Below are 11912 nucleotides of genomic sequence, written 5' to 3'. Positions count from 1 at the left end.
ATCGAAAAATATGTACTGTGAAATGACCAAAATGCCCTCCCAAGAAAACTGGTCGAGAGGTTCCAAAAAGCTGCTAAATGGAAAAACGGAAGGTGAACTTCGGGATCGATTTCCGATGCCAAGACGACATTTTCTGGAAAAACACGAAGAAGAAACCCCCCTAAAATCACATTTTCTAAGTGACGATGTGAAGAACGGAATTTATTTCCCAAAGGAAATTCCCAAAATACCCTTAGGTCAGAATATGCAACAGAAGTGTAAAATTAGTCCGTAAGAGGCTCATTTTACCAAAGAAGAAGCTTTGCCCAGAAACGACCATGCACGCAAACGTAACTTACCTAGTAAGATGTGCTACAATAGTCCATGGCCCAAAAATATGGCCGATACAAAATATGACCCCCCAACGGCCAAAATGCCAAAAATGTAATTTTGAATGAAAACTTGGAATTCAAAATCATGAGATGGTTTCAAAATGCCATTTAGCCCTTGGCCACACTTCATACATAGTGAATGAATGCTAATGGGAGAATCAAAATGGAATTCCTACACCCAATGCAAATATGGTGAAGCAAAAACTCAATAATATTTCATGAAGTCAAAAATTACGTAGGATACAAATTACATGTCATTGGCCTCCGGCCTCATCTCATACATGTCAAATACATCGTAAAGAGTGTACTCATGTGCACATTACATATAAGGAACCAAATGTACACATGTTGACATATAAGACTACAATTGGCATTCCAAGCCAACCTTCACCAAAAATGGAAGTCTCCAAGTCCACAAACCATCCAAGCATAATGAAGACCTCAACTTTGATTCTTGTACCTGAAATATGCCCCAGTATCATAGGGGTGAGTAACATAAAGCTACTCGTAGGAAATGAGCATGCATCGACCTACGTTTTACAAGTTTGCATGATTTAATTATTGTGGTTCATTCCACCTAACGTCTATGTCAAAGGTGAGACTCAAAGAGCATCTTAGCTACCTAAGATCATTTCTAGCATGAAACACATCATTCATGCAATTCAAGCAACATGGAAGCATGTTATACAAAGCAACAAGACATAGATTTTCAAAGTTATGAACTCGAAGTCTAAAACACAAGAATTACCAAAATGGGTCATGCCACCTAACGTCTATGTTCCAAATGAAATTATAGGATCATTCCTAAGCCATATTTGAACATCAAAACACGAATCATGATATCAATACACTTTAACCAACATTGAAACTTCGAATACAACGCATAAAGCATGATTTCACAAAGTTAACATCCTACAACAAAATATGGAGAATCAAATAAGAAACAATAAGTGATAACATCATATAGTTATCAACTTGAAACGAAATGCGAAATCAACCAAAGTGGATACTTGGACGTCACGCCGGATCAGACCGACACCATAGTGACTTTAGGGTTACTAGCCCACGGGTAACCTCCCTATGTGCGCACTAGACTATATAGAGGGACAATCCCCCGTACTAGAACCAAGTCCTAGCCGTAGCTAAACAACGACATCCCCAAGTTTCCAAAATCAACAAGTTGTGTAACAACGTATATATCAACATGTATATACAAGATATCAACTATCTACCAAGCATAACCAAATTTGGAAACATATACAATACATGCACAAAGTCCATAACTACTATGGCATGAAAAATGTCCAATACAAAGAGTGCAATTTCTTACATAAGGCAACAACATATTCATTAAGGAAAACACATTCTCATGAGTATTAATATAACAACTATGTTATCCAATGCTCAAAATATAAACAAGTGAACATACAACAAGTCCAAGTCCATGATTTAAACATAGAAACAACTTCCAAAACGTAATAAAATTCATGGAGCAAATATATAGAATTTAATTAAGCAAAAATAATCAAATTCTCTAGATTCTAAATTAATTCCGAATAACCCCAAATTAATATATGTTGAAGGACATGTCATGGTCATCACATATATAACTCCAAACGACCAATTAAGTAATTAAAACACTTAAAACAAAATTAATTAAGCTAATTAATTAATTTCCTCTAGATTTTTAAATAATTCCAAATGCTCTCAATTTAAGATATGTTAGAGAACATGCCAAGGCCTATCTAAATATCATATTACAACTTGATTTCATGCTTGTTATGACCATGTGAATTAAACTTTCACCAAAGATAAATATTAAATAAAATTTGTAATTCTTAACCAAATGATCCAAATTTAATATATGTCAACAACCATACCAAAGCCAAATTTTCTAGCATGTCACAATCTAATTCCAATTTACATATCATCATGGAAATTAAACCTTAAACAAAGAAATTAATTAAATTAATTTCTAGATCTTGAACTAAAGCATGCATACAAGTTTTATAAGCTCATATAATCATCAATACAACACAAATATAATCCTAAGACACCCCCTACCTCAATTTGAGATGAAATCTCAAATCCCCACCAAAATAAATCGGCTCTGAATCCGACGAAACTCCTAGGTTTTGTCGGGGACAACACTACGAACATGAATCCCAAAAAAGCCCCATCAAAAACACAACTTGACTTGAAACCCGAACTCAAGAAACGGCCAAAACAAGATTCAAATCGGTTGGAATCGAAGGCCTCGCCGAGGGGAACAATAAACACAAAGGCATCACCACTTTTTACTGAAGGGAAGAAGTCCAAAAGAGGAGAGAGAAGATGGCGGCCATGGATGGAGCTTGGACTGGCCATGAAAGATGAGAGAGAGAGAAAAATCTGATTTTTACTTCTAAGACCTCCTATTTATAGAAAAACTCAAAAAGTGCCCCGAACGGGCCCCGCCGGGTCCGGAAAAGTGGAATTCGTGCAGACACGCTCAAATGGCAAAACTCTGTGAACGAAAAAGATTTCAAATGAGAAAATATGAACAACAGAAGAAATAGCGTCAAAAACTGAGTCCCGAACAGAGAGTTATGCCCAAAACAAGTTTGGCGCAAACCGGGGCTAGAAACCCTAAAACTGGAAAATATCGTCCATGAGGAAATTCTAAGAGTCCATGACTCGACGAAATGTGAAAATGAATCCCATACGAGGATCCGGGTTCAAAACAAGGCATTGAGCAATAACTTTCATTAATTGCACAATGACCCATCCAAAAAGTGAAAACTGCGAAACTAAAATATCTCCCAAAAGATATTTTCTTAGATATCCCTAAAATAAAATATCTTCAAAAGATATTTATGAAAAACACTCCAAGAAAAGAAAAGGTGTCCAAAGAACTTTGCATTTATGCCCCTTTGGACACCGAGAGCAACCAGAGTACTTTCTCACGAAAGTAAAGATACGTATATCATAGAAATCATTGGGAATGAAGATACGTGAAGTCAGAAACCAATTCCGAACATAAGAGAGTGTGGTTACCCAAATAGAGTGACAAACGAGGAAAAAACGAAATAGGGAAAAAGACAAAATAGGAAATAGTGTCGAAAAACGAAAAATGTGGGAATGACTCGGTCCTCAAAGGAAGTTGTCAATCCACAGAAAAGAGTATCAGAAATCACTCCAGAGCACTCGAGACGACACTAATCGACAAGAAACCAAACTCAAAAGGGAAAAGACAACGAAAAAAATTTATCCGAACAATTCGCGTCATTACAGTTATTAAGTATATTTATGCATTATGATTTTTAAGGAATCATCACATGTTTTTAATGTTGTTAAGTACATTTATGCATTATGATTTGTAAAGAATCATCGCATCTTTTTAATGTTGATAAGTACATTTATGCATAATGGTTTGTAAGGAATCATCACATGTTTTAAATGTTGTTAAGTACATTTATGCATTATGATTTGTAAGGAATCATTGCATGTTTTTAATGTTGTTAAATACATTTATGCTTTATGATTTTAATAAATCATTGCAGTTTTGATGTCGTTAAGTACATTCAGGCATATTGATTTTTAATGAATCGTTGGAGATTTTGATGTTGTTAAGTATATTTATGTTAAAATGTTTAAATGTAGCTTAGGAATGATCCTATAGATTCATTTGGAATGTAGACGTTAGGTGGCATGCCCTACTTTAGTTGTTTTCGCATTTTAGATTTCAAGTTGATGACTTTGAGAATCTATATCTTGTTGCCTTGTATAACATGTTTCTATCTTATTTAAATTGCATGAATGATGTGGTTTATGCTAGGAATGATCTAAGGTAGTTTAGGATGCTACCTGAGCCTCACATTTGACATAGACGTTAGGTGACATGACCCTTTTGAATTGTTTCCCATGAATGTGATAACTTTGTAAAACATTAGGTCCTTGCATGCTTATCTCCTATGAGTAGCTTTATGTTACTCACCCCAAAGTTATTAGGGATATTTTTCAAGTACAGGAATCAAGGTTGAGATTCTCATTATGCTTGGACGATTTGTAAACTTGAAGGTTTTCATTTTTGTAAAGGTTGGCTTGAAATGTCACTTGTAACCTTATATATCAAAATGTGTATATTTGATTCTAAACGTGTAATGTGTACATAAGTACACTATTTACAATGTATTTGACATGTATGAGGTGAGGCCATTGGCCAATGATATCTAATTTGCATTCTATGCATGTTTACTTTCAAGGTTTAATATGGTAATAATGAAAAATGTCAAGTCATTACTTCACCATGTTTGCATCGGGTGTGGGAATTCCATTTTTATTCTTTCATAGGACTCATTAACTATGTATGAGATGTGGCCAAGGGCCAAACACCATTTTGTTTTAGGTTTTGCATTTTGGTTTCATTTATTGCATTTTCAAGCAATTTTATGAAAAATTAAAGTTTGAGAGGTCATATTTTGCATCGGCGGTATTTTTAAGCCGTGGATCATTGTAGCGCGTCCTTATAGGTAAGTTATATTTGCGTGCTTGATTGTTTCCGGGTAAAACCTCTTGCTTGGTGAAATGAGCCTCCTTTGGACTCATTTTGCATTTTTGTTGAAAAATCTAGTTTAAGGGCATTTTGGGGTTTTCCTTCGGGAGGTAAATTCCGGTCTTGACTCTGTAATGACCTGGTCATTTTCCTTCCTTTCCTTTTCTCAGAATACAGATATTTTTTTCCCGTTGATCCCTTCTTTTCTAAGTTCGGTTTCTCGACACTTAGGGCTCGTTTACTAATGCTTTTACTTTCTTACTTTCGCTTTTTTGAAAAGTAAAATCATGATTTTGATTTCTTTGAGATGAAACAGAAAGTAAAATTATGTTTAGTAAACTGCGAGTTACTTTTGAAATTTGAAAACAAAACACAGAAAGTGTGTTTAGTAAACTGCTGTCTACTTTTGAAATTTGAAAGCAAAATACAGAAAGTGTGTTTAGTAAAAAATAATAAATTTCTATTTTTGCTTTTAGTAATTTACATTGTTTTATATCTTTTTATATCTATTGCATTTTGGCATTTATAAAGTCTATTAACAAATAAAACTATCGAATTATTTCAGCCTTGACATTATTTCTGATTAAATTTAATCATAGAAGAAACAAATTCAATCTTCATAATCAACTTAAAAGCTGAGGCTAATGATTTCTTCTATTTTTTTGGGCTACACCCAAAACTTACGTATTAGTAATGCATGGCTATAATTGCTAAGCCTATGTTAAACCCTTTTTCACAATTATTAAAGTAAATGTCATTAGTCTGCTCTTTATTTTATTTTTCACAAAAAGATAAATCATTTATGGCTCATTACCAAATAAAAAAAAGGAAAATTATTAGAAAATAATTCCGCTGCCGGGGTTTGAACCCGAGATTTCAAAAATTAGCTGAAATTTCCAATGTGGTACAGCAGATCTCATGCTAATTATTCTACATTTTATGGAATTTATATTACATGAATAAAATTCTCTTTCGATCCTTTTAGTCCCTACCCATGGGGCCATGAACTCTATTAAGATATGCTTAATTGGAGTGTTGGAGAAAAATTCTGCTTTCCTTTATTGAGATTTGTAGGGGTTGATTGGAACTTTGTAATTTTACATGACATTACAAAGTCTCTACAAAAATCAAAGCATACACATAATATCAAAAGCATATAGATTATAACATGAATTCAAATGGCATTTAGATATAAAATTAATCCAAATAAAAATGACAATATTACAATATCCAAATAGAAAATTAATCCTAATAAAAAGTGACAATATTACAATATCCAAATAGAAAAATAATCCTAACAAAAGTGACAGTATTATAATGAGCAAATAGAAGTGATTCATCTATCACGATAGTTGTTCCACAACTCATTTGCAAACTGCATCACGGGTTTCAGTCATCTCTTGAATTAGCTCCTGTGTAACATTTACTCTCTGAGAAGTACCACCTAGTTCCACTTTTTCTTCTTCTTCTTTTTAAAGATTGACATTCTCATCCCCATATTCATCAAAAAGACGATCTAAACGGGCTTCGTCACGAATAAAATTATGTAATGTGCAACAAGCAATAACGATGAGTGCTTGTATACTTAGTTTGTAAGGAGGCATCAACTTAAGGATCGGCCAACGCATTTTTAATATACCAAAACAACGTTCTATCACATTTTTCAGTGACGAATGCCTATAGTTGAATAGTTCATGAGGACCCCTTATTCGTCTCCCCCTATATTCCTGTAAATGATATCTTTCGCCACAATAAGGTGCTAAGAAGTACCTCATATTAGTGTACCCAGAATCCACAAGATAATACTTACCTGCACAAACAAAAAACAATTATTTTTTTCTAATTTAATATGATATCTTAAACATATGATATCTTAATTTAATACCTTTGGGTGGCAACGGAAAATTCGTTGTAGAATCAAAAATAGTTTCCAATAATACTCTTGAGTCATTCGCGGAGCCTTCCCAACCTGTCACCACATATGTAAATTTCATGTTGAAAGAACAAATAGCCATTACATTTTGTGTTGTATCTGATTTCCTTCCACGATAAGGAATTTGTGAAGATGCTGGGACATTTGCATGGATGTGTGTACCATCAATTGCACCAATGCAATTCTACAACACATTCTTTTGTTAGTAAATATAAATTCACAATACCAATTAATTAAGTAAAAATATTTTTTTTAAAAAAACTACCTAAAAGAATGGAAAGTATTTCTCATTATGTTGAATCTCCAATGGTACCTCGTTCATATTTGGTGGACATATTATACTCTTCCCTAATTTGCAAACTTACTTTAAAACTCGGTGGAAATATTTATACACAGTCCCCGTAGAATGTTGATATCTTTCTGCCACCACCTGAACACTCTCATTGTGTGCTAAAGTATACAAGAACATTGTAACTTGTTCTTGTATGGTTAAGTATCTAGAATCTTCTAAGCCCAATCCCTTTAACTGTTTATATAAATTTCTAAATACATGTTTATCCATCCTAAAGAGTCAATAACACCTAATGGGGTGGCCATTTACTAGTTCAAGTATATAATTATGGCTTTGAAGCATAAGAAGTCATACATAGTCTTGGTGGAAGCATATAATGTTCCATGTACTCTATGACCATGTAAGTAAACAACAAACACACCCCCATTTCCTCCTCTTCATCTTCTTCATCATCATCAATTAAAGTAGGCAAACAAAATGGATCCATAATGGTAAACCTGATGCAATGAAACATGAGATGCATAAAATGATAATGCATTCAATAAAAGTTAGGGGAAAAAATGACTTCATCTTCAAATGACATATATAATATCTTAGATTAACACAATAAAAAAGGACACAAATTAAAGCAAAGAAATGATAAACATTAGCAAAACAAATCCAGGGACTTAACATCTGACATAAGTTTACTAGTTCTAAATCACAGACATAAGTTTACTAGCTTAAACAAATCCCAAATAGAAATTACAAACACCAACAAAAAAAACATTGTCCCAGTTGCAGCATATCAATCTAGTCCCAGTTGCAGCCTTTCAAGCCATGCCTGCTTCTTCTCATCACTAAGTTTAACAAATACTCTACTCCAGAGCGGATCATCACGAAATTGTTTTAGGGCCTTGAAAAATGTGTCTCCATCAATTGGTCCCATGTCTTCTAAGATTTGCAAGCATTCAGTAACTTTCTCGGAGTTTTGATCAACTTGAGACATACCACTTGAGCCTCTACCCTTGTCTAGTGCCTCTGCCTTTTTCTTAAAATATTCGCCAAATTCACTCATAGCAGAGGAAATTGTCTTTTGAAAGCTCTCTTTAGTTGATCTTATACGAGTAAGGTCAGGAGACCGACTCCTATGACGAGAAGTATCCACCACTTCATTGACGTCATTAGGATTTTCATCTCCCTCATCACCACTAATACATGGGCTTCTATTTGAAGGGTGAGCACGATTACCAGTTGCATATGTATCACCAAATAAGTTACTAAGCAGATCATAATGTTTGGACCCTTTTATCCGAAGCCGCTTGGCATGCCTGACTTGCTGCAATTATATATTATTGTTAATTTATATAAAATAATACATAATATTACAAATAATATATTCCAACTAACCTTTTCCATCTCCTCCCATTGGGCATCTGTAAGTGTGACTTGACCAGTTACAGGGTCCCATGATGAACCAGTGTTGGATAAAAAAAAATTTATATGCTTTATATCTGTCTCTCAACCCATTGAATTTATTCCTCAATTGTAGGTTCGTATACTTTTCTTTAGTCAACCTTAACATCCCTTCTTCTAAATTTTTCCATCCTTCAGTAGAAAATGTGGTGTCTTTCCGATTTCCATTCTTTCTTTCTTCTTCCATCAAAGTTATTAAGATCTCTTCATTTTTTTCACTCCATAGAAATTGAGAACGTTGATCCTCGACCACATTATCCCCATCCAACAATTGAGTACTTTGATCCATCACTACAATAGAAGAATATTCCATTAAGAAACTAAGCAGAGCTTTGCATTGTAATATTGCGAGAGGAACTACAGAACTTATAAAAAGTAAAGAACCTTCCCTTCCACATAATATGGTGGCAATTTTAGGCCCAACCTTCCTTTTAGTTTTCACTTTATCCAGATTTTATAGAAGTTGGAGAATCTATAAATCCAATCTTGAGTTTAGAAAGCAGTGCTATAGGAAACTGAGCATTATTCGATTAATCTTGAACTGAACTAGCATATCCTTATTCAATTAAAAAAAAAAAAAAAAACTCTTAATTTAAAAAATTCTGGACTGGGAAGAAGTTGTATTCTTGAGCAGCAGTTTGTTTGCAATTTGGATCTGATTCTCTCTAGTTCCTAATTAGTACTATTAAACTAATAGTGCAAGATGTATGTTATATCATATATGCCATCGTGATTATCCTCTAACTTTTTGTTTTATAGCCTCTTCCTATACTTCTTAATGTATGCATTAGATTCGGCCCAAGCCTCAAGCCTAACAACTCCACTTGGAAGTTAAAAGCCAATTCTTATTTTAAGGGGTTGAATCCACAAGATTAAAGGCTAAAATACAATAAACATTTATTAGTATATATAAATAATATAAAATTAAAAACTAACTTATAATACCATTAAATTGCACCAGAATATGAACAACCCAAGCTCTCCGGCCCATGGTAGTTTTGGTTTCCCAAAACCCAAGTCAAACCACATGTTACCACATATTTCCTAACTATATCAACACATGATAGTTCCAGTCTTCCCCTTCCCCAACCTATTCATGGTAATGCTAAACAATAATACCATAATACCAACATTCATACATCTTTGATCACTCATTTAAAAATAAAAATAAAAAAAGAAAGAAAGAAAGACCACAATCTTAAGTTGTATAGGACATTCTTTGAATAGTAAAATTCATTATGTTGATAGGGTCATAGTTAGCTAAAACTAAAATTATAGCTAATCCCACACAAGGCCACCCAAATTATAATGAATGATCTTCCAATCAAACACACAATGAAATAGTGTTGGAAATGAAAGCGAAATCCTAGAAATATACATAAGCAAGCAAGCAAACAAATAAGTAGAGACACTTCTTTTCTAATGATGTAGGTAGAAAATTTTGAATAATCTCAACCATTTTAATGTCTTACAAATATTTTTCCTAAATAAATTAAAAAATAGGAAGATGCACACTGCCAGATAGTATACCCATCTGGAGGTGAAATTAGCACCTTAAAGGAAAATTTTAGTGTCCAACATTTTCTACAGAGCTACATGTTCAAAATCACTCAAGATTTGGAATGAAATAACTAGAAGTATATTAAAGGTTGACCAAAAATTCCCATATAAGCAACAACATAAAAAGTAAAATTTCATTTGAATTTGTCAATGTATTCAACTCATCTTTCCAGTAGTATGCATTTTTGTGCTAGATGATAAAAGTTCAAACAATTTGGGATAAAATTACAATGAATGCTGTATTTTAAATTTACAACTTGAACAAGCTATTAGGGCAGGTGCTAGAAAAATAAACTAAGCGACCTTAAAGAACAAATGAAATTTGACTAAAAAAGGAAATGAAAGAAACACAACTTTTGAAATGCTTACCTGCTGATATGCGTGGAAGCAGAGTGCAGCAATGATTATTCACATTTTCCTTTTCACATGGTCAACCAAAAATGGACGAAATTTTAGGCAGAATTTTCAAATTAAAAAAATAAATAAAGAAAGACTAGATGAATTTCATGAAAACATTCAAATGGAAAAGTTTCAAAAGCCAATAAAATAGGATCAATTATCAGCTTGTGAAGTGTGGCCAAACCAGACTCGGTTTTCCTTAAGAGTTACTACTAAAGAATCAAATAGAGCCCACGAAATATATAATAGATCTACTATGCATCACAGATCTAAAATTCACCGAAAGTTTACTCTGTATAGCTCTCACCTAAGGGCGGCAGCCCATCAAGCCATTTGCAAAATGATTCAGGAAAAGAAATTGTAGATTCTAGGGCAAAATTTTCATATATGAGGAGAGAGAGAATCTGAAAAGAGAGGGCGAACTTACAGGTGTTGTTGTTGGTCGGCCGTTGAGTCTCCTTCGCCGATCGACTGTCGCAGATAGGGGATGAAGAATCGCCGTGGTAGAAGCAGATCTGAGGGCGAGATGCTAGGGTTGCGTCGTTGAGATGATGACATAAACGAGGACGGATTTTATCTTTCAAAGTTAGCGCTACAATGTTTTTACTTAGCGCTACAGTGTCAAAAATACTTTCTTCGCACAGTATAGAAAGTAGAGAAAGTGAGAAAATTTCACTTTCTCTTCTCTTTACAAATTTAGAAATTACTTCCTTAAAATGAAAAAGTGAAACTAATTTAATAAACGTGATTTTACTTTTATTTTTGCTTTCTCATAATTGACAGCAGAAAGTAGGAATTAATTCCTGTTACTAAACAAGCCCTTAGTGTCATCTCGAGTGCTCAGAAATGGTTTCTGAGTCTCTTTCCCTTTGATTGACAACTTCCTTTAAGGACCGAGTCATTTTCACATTTTCACTTTTTGGACACTATCACTTTTCGTCATTTTCCCTATTTTGTCTTTTCCCCGTTTGTCACTTTGTTGGTATAACCTCACTTTTTGTGTTCAGAGTTGGTTTTTGACTTCACGTATCTTCATTCTAGGTGGTTTCCACGAAATACGTATCTTTACTTTTGCAGAAAAGTACTCTAGTTGCTCCCGGTGTCTATAGGGGCATGAATATACAGTTCTTCAGAAAAATTTTCTTTTCTTGGGGTGTTTTTCACAAACATCTTTTGAATATATTTTATTTCAGGGGTTTTTAAAAAAATATTTTTGGAAGATATTTTCATTCTGGGTCATTAGTGTAGTTATTACTTTTTGGAGGGGTCATTGTGCAATTAATGAAAGTTGTTGCAAAAATGTTTTGTTTTGAGCTTGGATCCTTGTACGGGATTCATTTTCACTTTTCGTCGAGTCGCGTCCTCTTA

General features: G+C 33.8%; 1 protein-coding gene across 1 annotated transcript; it reads right to left on the bottom strand.

Annotated features, from left to right (window-relative positions):
- Positions 1-6377: 6377 nt before the first annotated feature.
- Positions 6378-7617, bottom strand: LOC132277415 (uncharacterized). Its single transcript, XM_059779277.1, has 3 exons — positions 7485-7617; positions 6791-6874; positions 6378-6715 (listed from the first exon to the last, which is right to left on the bottom strand). Exons 1-3 carry the CDS (start codon positions 7615-7617, stop codon positions 6378-6380), a joined length of 555 nt encoding a protein of 184 aa, XP_059635260.1.
- Between the last annotated feature and the right edge of the window lie 4295 nt (positions 7618-11912).

Source organism: Cornus florida, unplaced genomic scaffold, assembly GCF_030987335.1.
Source record: "Cornus florida cultivar Cherokee Brave unplaced genomic scaffold, ASM3098733v1 CherokeeBrave_3.0.0_Hap2_Chr10, whole genome shotgun sequence".
Taxonomy (NCBI): Eukaryota; Viridiplantae; Streptophyta; class Magnoliopsida; order Cornales; family Cornaceae; genus Cornus; species Cornus florida.
This window is presented reverse-complemented; position numbering and strand designations above follow the sequence as displayed.

Excerpts from the sequence above, each read along its gene's own strand:
- LOC132277415 (XM_059779277.1), bottom strand. The coding sequence starts at position 7,617 with ATGGATCCATTTTGTTTGCCTACTTTAATTGATGATGATGAAGAAGAT. Across the intron at positions 6,875-7,484 it reads TATGCTTCCACCAAGACTAT|GTTGGGAAGGCTCCGCGAAT; the intron begins GTATGACTTCTT and ends ATGTGGTGACAG. Across the intron at positions 6,716-6,790 it reads TTTTCCGTTGCCACCCAAAG|GTAAGTATTATCTTGTGGAT; the intron begins GTATTAAATTAA and ends TTGTTTGTGCAG.